Here is a 16823-nt window from a genome sequence, read left to right as displayed (position 1 = left end):
CCAGTTGGTGAAAGCCATGTTTGCTCATACGGTGAAGGTTGTAGATGCCTACCCAGGATCAGTTCCCTTCCTCCTTCTCACAGAACCCTTGTACTTCTTGGCTGCATCCCATTCCTCATGCCAGTGATTGGTTTAGGAAGCCAGGCCGAAGCCGGTCAGCACAGGGCACTGCCTTGGCCATAGGGATTGATCCGTATGACTCAGTGAAGGCAACTGAGATGGGGGTGGGTTGGGGGGTGTTTCTGATGGGTGGCTGCTGGGAAAGAAGAGTCCCTGCTCTGAGGAGCAAGCTACCAGAAATGATGTTCTTTCTCCTTCTGGACGTAGTGACAGTCAAAGGTAAAGCCTAGAAGTACTATAGCCACTTTGCTGCGGCAAAGAAGCCAGACTGTGGGTGAAGCTGACCCAACAGCTGAGGAAAACGGGGGACTGGAGGCAGAGCCACTGTGTTAAACCCTGCAGCCTCCCCTACGTCTGGGTGTCCAGTTACAGAGACCAGTAAGTTCCCTCGCTGCATAAGCCAGTTGAACTGGATGTCCTCTTACTTCCAGTCGCTGGACCTGCTATAACCCATAACATGCCTCATTACTCCAGGAGGCAAATGTGAAGGTTTCTAACGTCTATCTTTGGCACACAGTTATCACTGGCTTCAAGGAAAGTCCTTCAAAATATTTTCTCTCATTTTTCCTTTAAGCATTCATTTTCCCCCAAAATCTTTATTACTAAAAACTTCAGGGGCACCTGGGTGGTGTAGTCGGTTAAGAGTTGGACTCTTGGTTTCTGCTCAGGTCATGATCTCCAGGTCATGGGATGGTTCCCTGCATCTGCTTGAGATCCTCTCCCTCCCCCCACCCCACTCGTGTGTGCGCTCCCTCTCTCTCTCAAATAAAATCTTAAAAAAAAAACAAACTTCAACCATTCACAAAATTTGAAGATCTCTAAACCTACCACCCAGGCTGACATTTGCCATATATTTGCTTTCTCTATTTCTGTATCTGTATCTACCTATGTACTTAAATTTTGCTGAATCATATGAAAGTGAATTTCAATATTTTGACCCTTCATCTTTACATACTTCAACCTTGGGGTGCCGGGTGGCTCGGTTAAGCATCTGACTTCAGCTTGGGTCATGATCCCGGGGTCCTGGGGTTGAGCCCCACATCAGGCTCCTCGCTCAGCAGGGAGCCTGCTTCTCCCTCTGCCCCTCACCCCGCTCGTGCTCTCTCTCTCTCAAATAAATAAATATTAAAAATAATAAATAAATAAATACTTCAACCTTAGCATATGCCTCCTAAGAACCATTAGCACCCTATGAAAATTTACAATTCCTTAATATCATCTAATAACTTACCTGTCCCCAAAATTATCATTTGTAGCCCCTTTTTTCAAAGGATCCAAAGTTTGCTCATTGCATTTGTACATTTACCTTTTACAGCTTGTTTTCATAATGCTTGCCCCCCATTTAAAAAAAAAAATCAGTTTCAGTCTATCACACTAAAGGTCATTGTGGCAGATTTCTCTGGACTTCCCTTTATGACAGTATTCAGCTGAATTGGTTATATTCCCCATTGTACCGTGATTACCTCAGTTCCTTCCTGCACTAATTCCCATTAATTATTCAGATATCATTCCCACAATGCAACACTCCTATTTAAAAATTATAACCCTGGCATGAGTCATGAGGGAGAAGGGACAGATCTTCCTTATAGTACAGTTCAATTAATCAATGTAGAAGGAATGATGAAAACAGAAAATGACCAGGAGGTGGATTGAACGGAGTTTTTCTAATACAATATACATCTCATAAAACATAACTGCTAGTAATTCTTACCTGAGAGCCTTTGTCCTCTCACAAATACACTCCCGTTTCTACTCAGCTTTGATTTGGAGTCTGATCCAGAACGTCCCAGGTTAAATATTGATTTCCACTTCTTCGATTTACTGGAGAGCTTTCTTCTAAAAGAGCCAAGCCATAATAAAGGGTTAGTTTGGTGACTGGTCATTTCAGTGGGATCTTTACATTGAGAAGGAATACCCCAGTCATGTTCTTGGTTATGAATGGCTCTGACATTTCAGGAAATTCCTCTCTAAAATTCAGTTTGAGCCCGAGTCTGGCCCTATCTGGGGATGCCCTGGACGACCAAGCTAGGCTTTCACATTCCTCAGGGGAAGGGGCAAAGGTGTGCTATTAAAGGCAGGTGTGAGGGCAGACAGAAGGAAGATGGGTGGGAGACCCGGAGGTCACAAGCAAGCACACAGTTCTAGGAATTCTGGTAAGCACCACAGTCCTGGGTTTTCAAAGACACCTATTTTTTTGCAGGAGTAAACACTAAAGACCAAAGAACTCAGTGCCGATATGCCCCCTGCACTTTGGCCATCCTGCTGGGTCATCCACAGGTGAGGAAAGGGCTGGTGAAGACTTCTGGGGACTGAAAAAGGGGTGGATGAGAATGGAAAAGAGTTTGGCCTGGGAGAGTCAGAGGCTGCTGGGTGTGGCCAAAGATCACTGCAGAGAAAGGCAGAGGGTAATTAGTGTGTCTCTGGCTTCCCTCTCATTTCCCTGATGCCTCTCGCCAGGCTGCCTCAGTAGGAGGCAAGAAAAGGAGAGTGCTAGACTGGGTCCGGAGGGCCTGGGGCCACCAGAGGTCACCAGAGGCCTTGCCCCACTCTGGCTCGCCCAGCTATCAGACTTCATAAAGTTCCACGATGAAACCCTCCAACTTGTGGGTTCCACAAAGGACCTTTTCTCCACAGGGTTCTCATAGAACACCCAGATCTCAAGCCCAACATGTTTTTACAATCAATCAGAGATAGATCTGCAACGCTTGGTGGTTTCTTTTGAATCTGGCCCAGTTTTTTTCCAAGCACTTGGCCTGGGATGTATTTTATAGGCTTGCGTACGTTGGGGTATGGTGCACCCCAAGTGTGGCTAAGGCACAGAGAAAATGCACTTGATGGTCCTCCTGGGGTACTCTTCTTTCTGATCCCTGGGTGGAAGTCTTATTCTCCAGGTATTTAGGGAGTGAAGTAATGGGGCTCAGTCTAGAGAGAGCATGATCCATGTACTTCAGGAAACGGAGGGGTTTCTTGCCAGGTGAGGTCTACGTGTGCCATTCCCATAATGCATATATATGCACTGTGACAGACACCCCTACTGGTGTGTAATGTGGCAGCACTCCTCCTCCCTCCCCAAAGGGAAATAGCCCCACCATCTTGGGGATCATGCTGACAAGAAGACCGAGGTGCCTCTTTTCATACCTCTTTCTATTGACCAAACATTGAGGATGACAGTCTCCCGTGAAAAGTTTGCCTTCCAGCCCCACCACCTACTGTCTGCCTGGAGTTTGGGACTCCTCTCAATCACTGTTGACTTTTTAGAGTGGGCTGTGAAGCTGAGAAGGAAAGGGGGCTGAGTGGAGACCAGGGTTCCAACAGAGAAAGCAACAAAGAAAGAAAATATCCTATGAATAAAACTGATGTTCGGTTTGGTTTTGGAGGCGAAGGAGGGCCCTGACGGGTATGGAAGGAGGAACGGAAGCCAGGCAAGTGTGTCCCCATGCCGCCTGCCCAGAGCTCTTGGTCTAGAGTGGCACTTCTTGTTAGCTTATCCTCCACTCGTCTCTATGACTTTTATAATGTCACCTGGAGGTGGAGGCTGGTGGGAGGGGGTCAAGTTGTTGATTGCAGCAAACTTCCTTCTGAAAATGTCAAGACTGTTTTGTCTAAACTAAGGAGTAAGGGATTTTAGCCATGACTCTTGACCCCTATGAGCCCCACCTCCAACATGGTACTTAGGGATCTCTGGTGGGAGAGCTGGTCTTGATAACTTGGCGGCAGGGAGGGAAGACATCAATCACCAGTGAGAGAGAGCTGTGGAGACAGCTCCCTTCTCTTCTGGAATGTTCCCTCACATCCCGACCCAGCCGGTACCCCCAATCCATGCTGTCATTGTGACCCTGAGACTGTATAACTACTTCCTCTGTCCCCCTCCACCCAAATGTTCCCCAGAATTTAAGAGAACGCTGCTTACTTGTTGTCTGGTAACTCAAGAACAGTGTGGAAGAGGGTGCCCATGGGAGGGACAATTTCAGGCAAGCTATTCTCCCTCCTTTCCTTCCGAGCAGGATGGTTAGTAGCCAGGCTCCGGGCCTGAGCTTCCTCTAGGCTTACCAGCTTCATGGGCAAGGAGAGGGCTGGCAAGGTCAGGCTCTTGGTGATGGGCGGGTTTTCTATACAAAAAAGAAAAGAGCTCAGTCATGGAAGGAGGCCTGTGCATCAGGTGTAGCCAGATTCCTCATCCACAGCGCCTCCGTTCCTGACCCCCTGACAGGAGGCTTCTGGGGGGTTTGGGGGTTGGGGGCAGAGGCTGAACATAGGAAACTGACAACCTCATGGCCAGACAGCCAGCAAGCATGTAGGGCTTCAGGAGGTAACCTGTACTTCTTGTACTTTTCAGAGAGGGGCCCTCCCTCTCTCCCTCCCTCCCTCCCTTCTCCCTCCTTTCCTCCCTTCCTTCCTTCCTAGGACATTTATTGAGCATTTACTGCCTAGTACTTTGGCCAGGTTGGAATGTACGTCCAGCCACAGACGTGGCCTCACTCGGCCAGAACAAGGCAGGAGACCGTTCCTGCTCTCTGCCGCCACAGAACACACACTCCAAGACGATTTAACGTGGGAGCCTATACTTTCCCTAGATCATTAAGGTTTATATCCCTGCAGTGAAAAGACATTTTATGGCCTCCACTATTCCCTAAAAGATAGCTGGCTTTTTACTCACTACTCAGTGGTGTTAAGTATATGCAAGCTAATCTTTTCTTTCTATGGTTTTGGGTTTTATTTTGTTTTTTGTTTTTGTTTTTATTTTTTGTTTAAAGAAATGGAAGTGATGATGATAGATCAATGGTGTCCAAGGGCATCTCTTTTCTCCAAGTCATTGGTTCTCAACTTGGGGCACTTTTGCAGCCCCCACCCTCCCCCCTTCCCCAGGGACACCTGGCAGTGTCTGGAGACATTTTTGGTTGTCATAAGCATGTGTGGGAGTACTACTGGCATCTAGAAGCCAAGGTTGCTGCTAACCATCCTACAATGCACAGCACAGGAATGCACACCACAACAAGAATTCTCCGGCACTAGCACATGGGGATACGCTAATGGCGGGCCCTTCTCTGTGGGCCTCTCACAGGGGACCCGTGCCAGGGGAGCGGGCAGTCCCGAACCATTGCCCAACCTCCTCACTGGTGGGCTGTGAGCGCTGAAGGGGGCTGTCCAGTGTGGAAAAGTAAAAAGGGAAAAAAACCCAACCACACACACAAACAAAAAAAACCAAAAAGAACTATCCGGCACGAAACGTCAGTAGTGCCAAGACTGAGAAACCTTGATCTAAGTAAAAGAAGAGGAGGTCCAAGTTGGGCTCTGTGCAGCTTCTGGCAACCTGGCCAGTTTTCTGTAACTTCAGAAGGTGTGGAAAGACTCAAAGATAACTTGGACCAACTGAGACTAAAGCAATCTTTTTTTGTATAGGACTCACCTAATTTTCAGAAAGCATCTTGATGGCACCATTTCTCTTTGCAGAGCATGACCCTCTCTGGGAGGAGGGAACTAAAACCACTGAACAAGGGCCTTGTAGAAAACAGAGATGGTGGGCAATACTGGGGTTCTTCCAGGCAGGAGAGCACATGGCAGTCACTCAGCAGGACTGCAATTAAGTCAATCCGCGATCCTAAAATCTTTTCAGTAAAGTTTCCAACTTTAACCCAGTTTTCCAACTCAATCCCAAGGAGTTTAAAATATTTAAATTTTATACACTCTTAATATTTGCATTCTAGATTATTTACGATTTGTTAATTATTTATTTACTTAAAAAATTCAATCATTCTGGGAGCAACTGGATCAATGGGAAGAACCTACACTGTAGGGTCAGGAGACCTCAGTTGGTATAGCACTTACCCCTAGTTTCAGGCTGCAGTATCCTAAAAGGCCTGCTCATTGTCTCTGCTTAGATGTTTAACAGGTATCTCTAACTTATCATTTCATAACAGACCTTGTGATTGCTGCTCTTCACCTCTAACCTGCTACCTTCTCCCATCTTCATCAAGTCAGTAAATGGCACCATGGACCACCCAGCTGTAAGCCGAAACCTGGAAGAGTTCTTTTTCATTCATTCCTTTTTTTTTGATGCACCACCTCCTCCCACATCCAGCCCATAAGCAAGTCCTATGATTCTTACCTCCAAAATGCATCCTGAATCCAGCCACCTTCCTTCCACCCACTGCCAACATGCTAGTCCAGGCCACCATGATTGCCCACCTGCTTTCTGCCATTGCTCCTTCGCTGGTCTCCCTGCTTCCAGACTTGCTGCCTTTCCATCTCTCCTTCACACCACTGTCAGAATGCTCAGACCCTGCACTCCCTGCTCAAAATCCTCAAATGCTTTCCCATGGCACTGAGAACAAACCAAACTCCTAGCTTGACCTTCCATCTGCTTTCCTTCTCCTCTTTGCCCACAGACCCAGTGGTCTACAAAAATATACAGTAAAAATTTTTTGAATATATATTCTCATTATAAATTACACACATATACACATGTATATAATTACACATGTGTAAATTATACACATATACCACTGTATTATATATAATTATATATAATTTGTTATATATAACAGAAAACATACAAAATCATAGAAATTACAAAATATACAATAGAAAGAAATGAAAAAGAAATGCTAATAGTTTCTTCCAACACCTGTGGTTCGGTACTTCAGTCCTTGGTGCCCCCCAGGGTGGGGCACCCCACTTTGGAGACCCCACTGGCTCTAGCCACATTGGCCTACTTTCTGTACCACTATGAGCCCCTTTCCACTTCAGAGCTTTTATAATCTCTGTTCTCTGTGTTTGGAACATTCGCCCCCCAGATCCTCACATGACTGGTTCCTTTTGTCAAAAGGTCTCAGTTCAAAGATCACTTCCTCAGAGACCATGGCCACTCTGTACCAAAATAACACCACCAAATCATTGACCATTGCATTAACCTGCTGTGTTTTCTTCACAGTATTTGTCTTTGAAGTGATAATGTATTTATTTGTAATCTTGTATATTGCCTGCCTTCCCAACTAAACCATCGCTATCTGCAGGGCAGGATCTTTGCCATTTTGCACACTGTTGTGTGCACAGTGTGTAGAATAGGGCCTGGCACCTAGAAGTTGCTCAATGCATATTTATGTTTTAATGAATCTTGGGTATATCACAATCTCTCTGGCCTTATTGCTCTCATTTATTAAACAAAAGTATTGGCTTCTATGACTACTAAAATCTTTCCAATTTGAAATAGAGCCCTATTTCCAAATCTAAAATTCCAGAGGGTATGGCTTCTTCCATTTTGTGTAAACATTAACTATGTTATCTTACCGAAGTCCATACGAATTCATGACAAGAACATTTAAATGAAATGCACTGTATAATAAGCATTAGAGGCAATCAAGAGTTAAAGGCTCACAAGTAAACTGGATTTCAACATACAGTACAAAAGATGATCGAGGCAATGGTCACAAAGAGAAAAGGCATTTCCAGGTTAGAATCAGGAACGGCTTTAACACTAACAGTCACAGATAGGATTTGCTGTCGAGTAGAACATTTCCCAAAAGTCATTTATTCTCCACAATGGTTTATTGGTCTGTTTTCCTATTTTTTTCTCTTCATAGAGGCAGCATAGAGTTAAGGAAAGAGCAATGGGCTGAAAAACTAGGTTCAACATTCAGTCTCAAAGTCACTAGTTGTTTGGCTTGGGGCCATTACTAAGCTTTTCTGGTTCTCCAGTTCTTCACATATAAAATAAGGTTGATGACGTTATTGGTTGTTGTGATAAGTCCATGAGATGATGTATGGGGAGCGCCTGTTCCTGGCATAGAATAAGTCCCCAACCATTTACTGGTTGATTCAAAAGAATGAATGAATGAATGAATGAATGAATGCATCTTCTCACCTACCTTCAAAAAGGATTTATATAGCTTATGATAAAAAATACATCTCTAGTGGGAGAGTTAAAATAAAGATAAAAGAAACATTAGCCACTCCTAAGTATATAACCAAGAGAATAAAAACATGTGTTCACACAAAAACTTGAATTCACAGCAGCATTATTCATAATAACCAAAAAGTAGAAACAACCCAAATGGCCATCAACTGATGAATGGATAAACAAAATGTCATATAGGTATACAACAGAAGAAATATTATTCATCAGTAAAAAGGGAGGAAACACTGACATTATGTAACAATATGGGTCAACCTCAGAGAACATATGCTAAGTGAAAGAAGTCAGTCACAAAAGACCACATGTTGTATGATTCCATTTATATAAAATGTCCAGAAGAGGCAAATCCCTAGAAATAGAAAGTAGCTTTGTGGTTGCCAGGGTCTCAGGGGAGGGCGAAATGTGCGGAGACGGCTTCATGTGTATGGGGTTTCTTTCTGGAGTGATGCAATGTTCTGAAATTAGATGGTGGTGATGGTTGCACAATTCTGTGAAAACACTAAAAGCCACTGAACTGTGTACTTTAAAATGATTAAAATGGTGAATTTTATGCTATGTGAAATTTATTTCAATAAAAATTTTTTTTCAAAGGAAGGTTATAAACCACATAGAGTACAGGGTAGGGGTGGGCACAATTATGCCAGGAATCAAAATTGGATGTTAGTTGCGATCGATTATTCTGATGGTTATGCTTGTTTGTTCCAAATACATTAGCTAAACTAGAAAAGAATGCTTTAATCAGCTAACACAAATATTTTGCAGATAGGGTTCTCATATACCACTGGTTCTCCAAGTGTAGACCCTGACCAGCAGCAGCAACATCACCTGAAAACTCATTAGAAATACAAATTCTGGGGAGGGGGGTGGGGTGATGGGTATTAAGGAGGGCACGTTCTGCATGGAGCACTGGGTGTTATATGCAAACAATGAATCACGGAACACTACATCAAAAACTAATGATGTACTGTTTGGTGACTAACGTTACATAAAAAAAAAAAAAAAGAAATACAAATTCTCAGCAGCATTCCAGACAGACTGAATCAGGAGTTCTGGGGATTAGGTCCAGTAATCTGTGTTTGAACAGCCCTCCAGGTGATTGTGACGTATGCTTATGTTGGAAAACTCACACAAGTGGTAGTTACAAGGCTTCTTGACCAACTAGATTTTTGATTTTTACAAATTAAGCTCACAGGAGTTCAAGCAACAGAAACCAATTCATTCCTAGTGTTCATTATATCATTATGAGAGCTATCGGAAATCATAGTCTTGCATCTTATCACATCCAGCCTCAAAGAGCTATGTCTTTCTCACCAACACGGCCACAGAGGGTTTCAGCACTAACCAGTTTCTGCATACGCATGCCCACAATACACACTCATTTTTGTAAGCCTAGTGCCTGGTGCGGGGTAGAACAAAGTAAGCACTCAAGAAATGCTTGCGAAGAGAACACATTCTGAATATACACGTGCGTATCACCACACTGCCTCTTAAACCCATTCACATAAAACTCCAAGACGAAGACCTAAGGGTCTTCTGAAATACCACAATGAAAGTAAAGGTGAGGGAGGAATGTTTCCTGTAGATAATAACCCAGAGAGTTTAATAACTCACTAAAACCAATAGATTATTCCAGCACAGAACTCTGCGTTCAAGGGATAGATCATGTATACAATGCTCAGAAACATGCTACAGCCGCCCACAAACGCATCTTGCTGCACACAGACCAATGTACACATATGCACGATCCCCGGACGCTGACACACGAAGTAGTCAGCACACACGCACACAGCCAACACTCAGAGCTCGAAGCAAGCCCACCCCAACTTCTTCTTGGGCCCCAGCACTAAGGCAAGGAAGAAGGATAGCCTGCTGGGGAGTATGCCAGAAGCAGCCATTACCATTGCTCTCCAAAGACCCAGGTGTGCCGTTGTTAAAGATTTGATCCACATGATTCAGTATGAACTCAATCACCACCTGCTGGACTCGAACTGCAAGGAAAGCCGCGTCTCCATTGCACCCAGTGGCTTCGATTTCTTTGGATCTAAATCATGAATGAAACACAGTCAGTGAGTGAGTCTGCCCCACAACAGAAAGCGGTCAGGGGGAGCCCGTGGGCCTTTTGTACAAGCCCTATTTCCTAAATGTATACAGTTAGTTAATCTCTAGACTATTTTAACTATTTAAGACCTATTAAAAGGCCTCCCCAAAGGCTGTGAAGCCCAACACACTGAACAAATTTGAAAGCAATGACCAGGTACCATGCATCGCTAGACTATAAACACTGTGTTTGTGAATATACACGAATTGATTTTTTTTCTGCATAGGATCTCCTTCCACCCCCACCCAACTGTTCTGTGGGTCAGGTCATCATTTGTGAAGTCCTATGAAGCAGTGACCCCACCAAAACTAACAAAAGCCAATGAGCCCTAAAGACAAGAAAGGCCTTTTCAAGAACTTATAACATACAGACCCGTAACTTTAGCCACATGCTGGTTGTAGCCAGAAAACGCCTTTGGAACCCAGAGTTTCCAGGATAGCAGACAAAGAGCTCAGGCTATTACAATCGTCCTAATTTATATGTGTTACAAATGACCACTTAGCTACAGGTGTGTCTTCAAGGGCCTTCGTTTTGGTTGGTGGGCTGCTTTGAGCCCATGGGGGTGATGAGAAGGTGAGGGTACGGTGGTTACCTGAGCAGGTTTGGCGCCCACACCAAGGCCAGGTTCCTGGCATGCATGTTGGTCTTACTGCTGAAGGAGGCAATGTGGGCCAGGTGTCGAATCAGGTATTCCAAGGTCCTGTAATGGTTCATTTTTTTTTTTTTTAATTTATTTAACAAAGAAACTTCAGTGCCTGTGTAAAGCCTGACATCTGGAGATGATTTCTATGTTTGGATTTAAGAGATTCTAAATATTTCTATCTCATGAATTTTGAAGGAATATCAGGAAGGTACCAAGCCTGATGGAAATAATCTTCTTGGCCCTAGGCATGCTGGCCCAGGGTGGAGAAGGGGAATGGTTTTGTCAGAAGTCAGTCGAGGCCCTTGGAGAGCCAGAGACAGTTCCCTGGGCCTCCTTTTACCCAGGTCACCACTGCTGCCACACAATCTTAAAACTGGTTCTTATCTCTGCTCTTTCTGGAATTATCCCAGCTACGGGTAACTTGGTCCTTGTTAGTTGGAGAGCTCATCTCATGGATGAATGACATCTGTTACTGTAGGAAGTTCTTTCTTATACCGCATCAAAATCTGCCCCCTTGTAAAAGAGGCTTAGAGAACCCTGGGAAAGGTGGTAAGATGAGGGACTAAACTGTGAGAACAAAATGGAAGGATGGGAAGATGTGAGGGACGGTATTGGTGAGCAAACGGAGAGATCAGTCAGCCAGAAGCTCAAGAGCTCAAGCCAAACCCTTTTTAAAAACCCTCCCGGGGGCGCCTGGGTGGCTCAGTCGTTAAGCGTCTGCCTTCGGCTCAGGTCATGATCCCGGGGTCCTGGGATCGAGCCCCATATCGGGCTCTCTGCTCAGCGGGAAGCCTGCTTCTCCCTCTCCCACTCCCCCTGCTTATGTTCGCCCTCTCGCTGTGTCTCTCTCTGTCAAATAAATAAATAAAATCTTTAAAAAAAAAATTAAATTAAAAAAATAAAAATAAAAACCCTCCCGGATTCCAGAGATTTGTTTATGCTATGAATCTGGGTAAGAACCTAGGATACCACAGCCAGTGAGGCTGGCTTGTGTGATCAGAATGACTTCCTGTGAGACTCTGAGGGGGGCCCCACAAGTGAATAGGACATGGGCTGCCCCTTCCCACCAATGTCCCCGGGCAGGCACCGACGCATTCTGAGAAAAGTTGACCTGTTCACCCACCTCAAAATACCACAGGAAAGTTATGAACTTGTTCCCTTTTATGACACCAGCCTGCATCTCTGGTATTATACCACCTTGAGAGGTCGCGGACATCTTTTACCAAGGATTCTTACCTATAATGGGATGGGGGAAGCTCCTGGATGACATTCTGGATGCGGGCCAGTTGGCCTTCTTCCGGGCAAGGCGACACTGCCTCCTGTGGGGAAGAACGTGAAGCAGCCCAGTGAGTGCTTGAGAGGGTGGATGCCCACCTTGTCTCCTGGCTTTATTTAGGTTTCTGGTACTCCAGCCTCCCAACCAGGCCTAGAGATCATCCTTCCAAGAGGCATGCTTTTCTAGTAAAAACAAACAACTAAAACCCGAGGGTTCGTGATGCGAAGCGTCTAACAGTGAGTGCACACGGAGACATGTGGATTGCTCGGGTCTCTGTGCGTCCTCAGAAGGTTGTTAGGTATCTGACACAGGTGTAGAGAGAGGGACGGAGGTTCACACTGGGAGAGATAAAGAGACAGAGACAGAGAGAGACAGGGATGACAGGGTGGCTCCATGTTTACTCAGTCAGCTGTCTTCTTGGGTGCAAACAGCTGCTTCCTACCTGGCCTGACAGAATTCCATGACCTCACTATTCAGTGGCTCATCTACTGTTATAGATGCTGATGTGAGGAAGCAGGGAAGACGAGCCTTCTCAGCAGAGTAAGAACCTTGTCCCTGAGACCTCATGGTCTCACCTGGACGTGCTCTCTGGTTGTTTCCTGTGTGGCTATTTGTTCTCCTGAGACAGGGAAACCAAAGGGATCCCATGAAAAAAAAAAAAAAGCTGTTTGTTTTTCTCTTTGCTCCTTTTCCTGCTTCTGTTCTTGCTAGGGCCTGCACCCCTTGCCTTACACAGGCCTTACAGAACAGATAACGTATGTCGTCCTTGCAAAGGAAGAGAAGTTAATGATCTCTTTGGAGTCTTCCAGCACAATAGATGACATCTAAGGAGTGACCTGGGTTGTCATGACCAGTTTCCAAGACCACTGACTCATCAAGACCCCTTGGCTCCAGGGCATAAGTGACTGATGGAGTCTTTGTTCCTGGATGACTGAGAGGACACATGCACCACACCTCAATAAAAACCTCAGGCCCCAAGTAAAGATGAGACTCACTCTTTTCTCCTTTCTGAGTCTTCTGGAAAATGCTCTGTATCTACTCTCTCCATGTCTTCAATAAACTCTACTCTCACTTCTTCTTGGCTTGCATTTGATTTCCATCCTGTGACAAGCCAAGGACCCTCTTGGCTGGTCCTATGGGACTCCCCACTCTGGGTCGGAGGACCCAGCCAGCCTGCATCACTTCCGTCTGCCCAGGTCCTTCAAGGAGAGCCCAGGGCATTTGTAAAGGCAGTGTGATCACAGGCTTGCCCAGAACTTCTGCCTGATGTAGATGTCCCTGGGCAGATGCCCGTGCCCTGTCCTGAGAAGCTGTCCTGCCTGTGCCCAGGCTCAAGGTGGCCCCTTCCAGTGCAGTGGCCGAATGCTCAGGAACTGCAGTGTGGGAGCAGTACCTAAGTGCAAGGTCAATGGTAATCACATCTTTCTTTTTTTACTGACGTCTACTTTACGTACATTAAGCCATAGCCCCATGAATTCTTTCATATGCATATACCGTTGTAACCCCACGTAGATCAAGACACACTTTAAAGACAGTTCCTGAGCTCATGTCAATCCTTAATAACCCTGAATTCACAGGCATATGTGACTTACAGTCTTGAATTTCCTCCCAGTGCCAGAAACTTGCTTTACATTTGTATATAAGGAAAAGTCAAATCAGGACATGCATTCTTTACTTTGACTCTCAGTAATGAGAATTTTTAGGCACAGAAAAGAAGGAAGTTGATTGGGCACTTTCTGTTATGCCAGGCCCTGTTCTAGGCCACATTTGCGGTGTCTGGTCTGCTTTAACTTAAGAGAAGAGGTCCTAAGTGCTGCCCCAGCCTGGACTTCCCAACTCCCTTACTTGTCTCCATTGTTTCCCACAGCCCTCCCCACCATTACAGATAATACAGCACATACTTAGTAATTAGGCCTGTTGCTTACTGTCAGTCTCCCATGCTAGATGGAAGCTCTGCAGGTGTGATGAGTCCTAGCGCCTAGAGCAGTGCCCGGCACCCAGTAGGGACTCCCTCCATATTTGTTGGATTTGTCATACTCCATCTCAGTGGGACATCATGCCAGGGCTTTGTCCACCCATTTTTTCCCCCTTTCCTTCTCTCCCCTCTCCCCTCCCCTTTTAATTTAATTGAAGTAAAACAAAGACACCAACTATTTTTTCAAAGGCTGTCAAAATTCTCCACAGGGGAAAACTTGAGATTTTGCTTCCTAAGCATTGGTGGGAGAAATGAGGCACCGGGAGGGTCACGGTCACAGGTGTCCCAATCTTCAGGTGGGGGTGCAAGCCTGAGAATAGAACCAGCAGAAGCATGATCTCTCTTGCAACCCTCAATTTTTGAGATATAGAGGAGGTGGAGGGAGGGAATAAGATCGGGGCCTGGAGTAGGAACACCAACACCCGGGCTTTCTTCCTGAGAAACTCACAAGGGGAGCCAGGGGAGAGAAGCTCCTGAGGAAGGAGGGGCTGTGGAATGCTGTGTGGACCCTCCCACATTCTGTCCTGCAAAGGGGGAAGGGTGGGAAGCCTCTCTTCCTTTCAGCAAACTTTGTACAGTGCTCCCCATTTTCTAAAAGTGTGTCTGGGGAATAAAGGGCAGGTCAATTTAATAGCCCTCATGGAAAGTTTCTTTGATATTTTAGGAAGCTGTTAGTCATCTTTGTTCTGAGAGGCTGGGCGGGTCCTCCCCCTAATGCCTGCAGGTCCCATTTGGGATTCTTGTTTATTTCATTGTTCACAGCCTCTTCTCTCGCCCCCCCACCTTCAGAAGCCTTCTAGATCCTGTAGTTTCTCCTCCAGGGGTCCAGTCCTACAAACTTATTTTGAGCTCTCTGTTCCCCGGTTAGGTTGGCTGAACCTATCATCAGGGAATTGGGGGAGGGGAGTTGAAGCTTTGCCTACCCCAATATTTTGCCTGAAAGAGAATTTCACTCAACTTTTGCCAAGCTAATCTGGCTAAGAGTTAAATCTTAAAAGACCTAGGATGAATCTGTGACTATTCGTTCTCTTCCAATCCGTATCAATAAGACCGGCTTCCTGCCTGCCCTTTGAGGACTTGGTCCAAGACTGGACTCTCCCTCCTTCTGGTGGGCCCTTGCTCTTGTTTTATCTGTTTACCTGAACACTACTGTCACCCTTAGAGCTCAAGTCCTGCTGCCGGGGCAGCCCTGTCACCAGGGGGACAAACAACCCATGTCTCTTCTTTCCAGTTGCGCCCCAGCTACAACTCAGTAAATTATTTTAAGCAATTAGACTAGAAAGTAATTCATGCCCATCATTTAAAAAACGAAAGCATTCAGAGGAGTACACAGAGGAAAGTAAGCCTTCCTGCCGACCGCAGATCTTCGGAGGTTGTCTCCAGAGGCAACCTCTGTGTGTCCTTCCAGACAGTCCTTACCTTTCCATCTTTGTCACACACGTGAAACAAGCCTGATTGTGACAGAGAACTTGAACTACCTCCATTTGACCTCAAACTTTCAGTTGATTACGTTCTTCTTTCCAGCTTATCTCTTAACTTAGGCAAAAGACCCTACAGGCAAAGCATCCCCTGAGGGGAATGAAACTACCCCTCAGGCCATAAGGGCAAGACCCTGTGTGACTGACCCCAAGACAAAGATCTGTTTGACCTTCACTGCCCACCTGCATGTTCCCACCCACCCTTGCCCCACATTTTCCTTATATAAACCTGGAAAGTATCTTCGGGACTTTGGAGACAGTCTTGGAGACACTAGTCCGCAGTCTCCCCATTGTTGGCCTCACTGAAATAAATTCCTTTCTTGTTTCACCACCACTCGAGTTTCTGCCTTTGGATTTCGTCAGTGGCAAGTGATGGAACCTGGCCCCTGTGGCACCCCAGGAGTCAGGTGCTCTTGCAGCCCTACACCCCGGCTAGAATTACGTGACCTGGCCCATCTGCAATTTCCCATCATCCTGGTTTGCCTGAGATTAAGGGTTTCCTGGGACATAGGACTTTCAGTGTTAAAACTGGGGTGGTCCTAGGCAAACCAAGGGCAGCTGGCCCCTGCCCCCCCCAACCTTGCAGCCATCTTGAGCTCCCAGCCAGTCTGCTTTTGCCTACTGCCACACACTAGTAGCCCACCCCAAGGGACCTTTCAAATGATACGTGTGGGTCCACAATCCTGTCAGCAGAGGCTTACTAGGTAAACATTTTCCAGCAGCTGGAGAGCAGGAAAAGGAAACACAACAATGAACAAAATGAACACTGTTTCTGCCCTCAGGAAGCTTACAACTGAATGAGGGAGACTGATACACAAAGAAGTTATTTCAATATAAACTTAGTATAAAATTAAACACCTCTCTAAACTGCCTTCTCTAAAAATCCCAAATCAGCAACTTTTCTTTTGGGTGTAATAATTCCAGCTGAATCAATGGGATCAAAATTGAATTTTTCCTAAAATGAACTTTTTTCTGATAAAAATAAAATGTAATATAGTAGGCTGAACAATTGCTCCCAAAGATATCAGGTCCAAATCTCTGGAACCTGTCAATGTTACTTTATTTGGGAAAGGAGTCTTGGCAGATGTGATTCAATTAAAGATTTTGAGATGAGATGATCCTGGATTAACTCGATGGGCCCTAAATGCAATCAGAGCTATACTTGTAAGAGGGAGGCAGAGGGAGATCTGACACAGACAGAAGACGAGAGGACCCCGCCATCACGGAGGCAGAGATGGGAGTGATGTGGCCACAAGCCTTGAGTGTGGGCAGCCACCGGAAGCTGGAAAAGGTGAACAGCACTTCCGAGCGCCGCCCCCCC

At 45.6% G+C, this 16823-nt stretch overlaps 1 protein-coding gene and 1 non-coding gene across 2 annotated transcripts in view; one reads left to right on the top strand and one right to left on the bottom strand.

The window, feature by feature from the left end:
• Positions 1-16823, bottom strand: part of ARHGAP31 (Rho GTPase activating protein 31) — a 98896-nt gene that overhangs the window by 13371 nt on the left and 68702 nt on the right. The window contains exons 4-8 of the mRNA XM_032406612.1: positions 12010-12092; positions 10723-10830; positions 9931-10073; positions 4031-4229; positions 1832-1956 (exon numbers count right to left, since the gene is read on the bottom strand). Of these exons, the coding sequence (XP_032262503.1) occupies positions 1832-1956; positions 4031-4229; positions 9931-10073; positions 10723-10830; positions 12010-12092 (658 nt within the window). The remainder of the gene's footprint in view (positions 1-1831; positions 1957-4030; positions 4230-9930; positions 10074-10722; positions 10831-12009; positions 12093-16823) is intronic.
• On the top strand, positions 5135-5271 carry LOC116634188. Its single transcript, XR_004299893.1, has one exon. It is a non-coding gene; the product is annotated as a small nucleolar RNA SNORA42/SNORA80 family (small nucleolar RNA).

This window comes from Phoca vitulina, unplaced genomic scaffold (genome assembly GCF_004348235.1).
Source record: "Phoca vitulina isolate PV1807 unplaced genomic scaffold, GSC_HSeal_1.0 scaffold8, whole genome shotgun sequence".
Classification (NCBI taxonomy): domain Eukaryota; kingdom Metazoa; phylum Chordata; class Mammalia; order Carnivora; family Phocidae; genus Phoca; species Phoca vitulina.
This window is presented reverse-complemented; position numbering and strand designations above follow the sequence as displayed.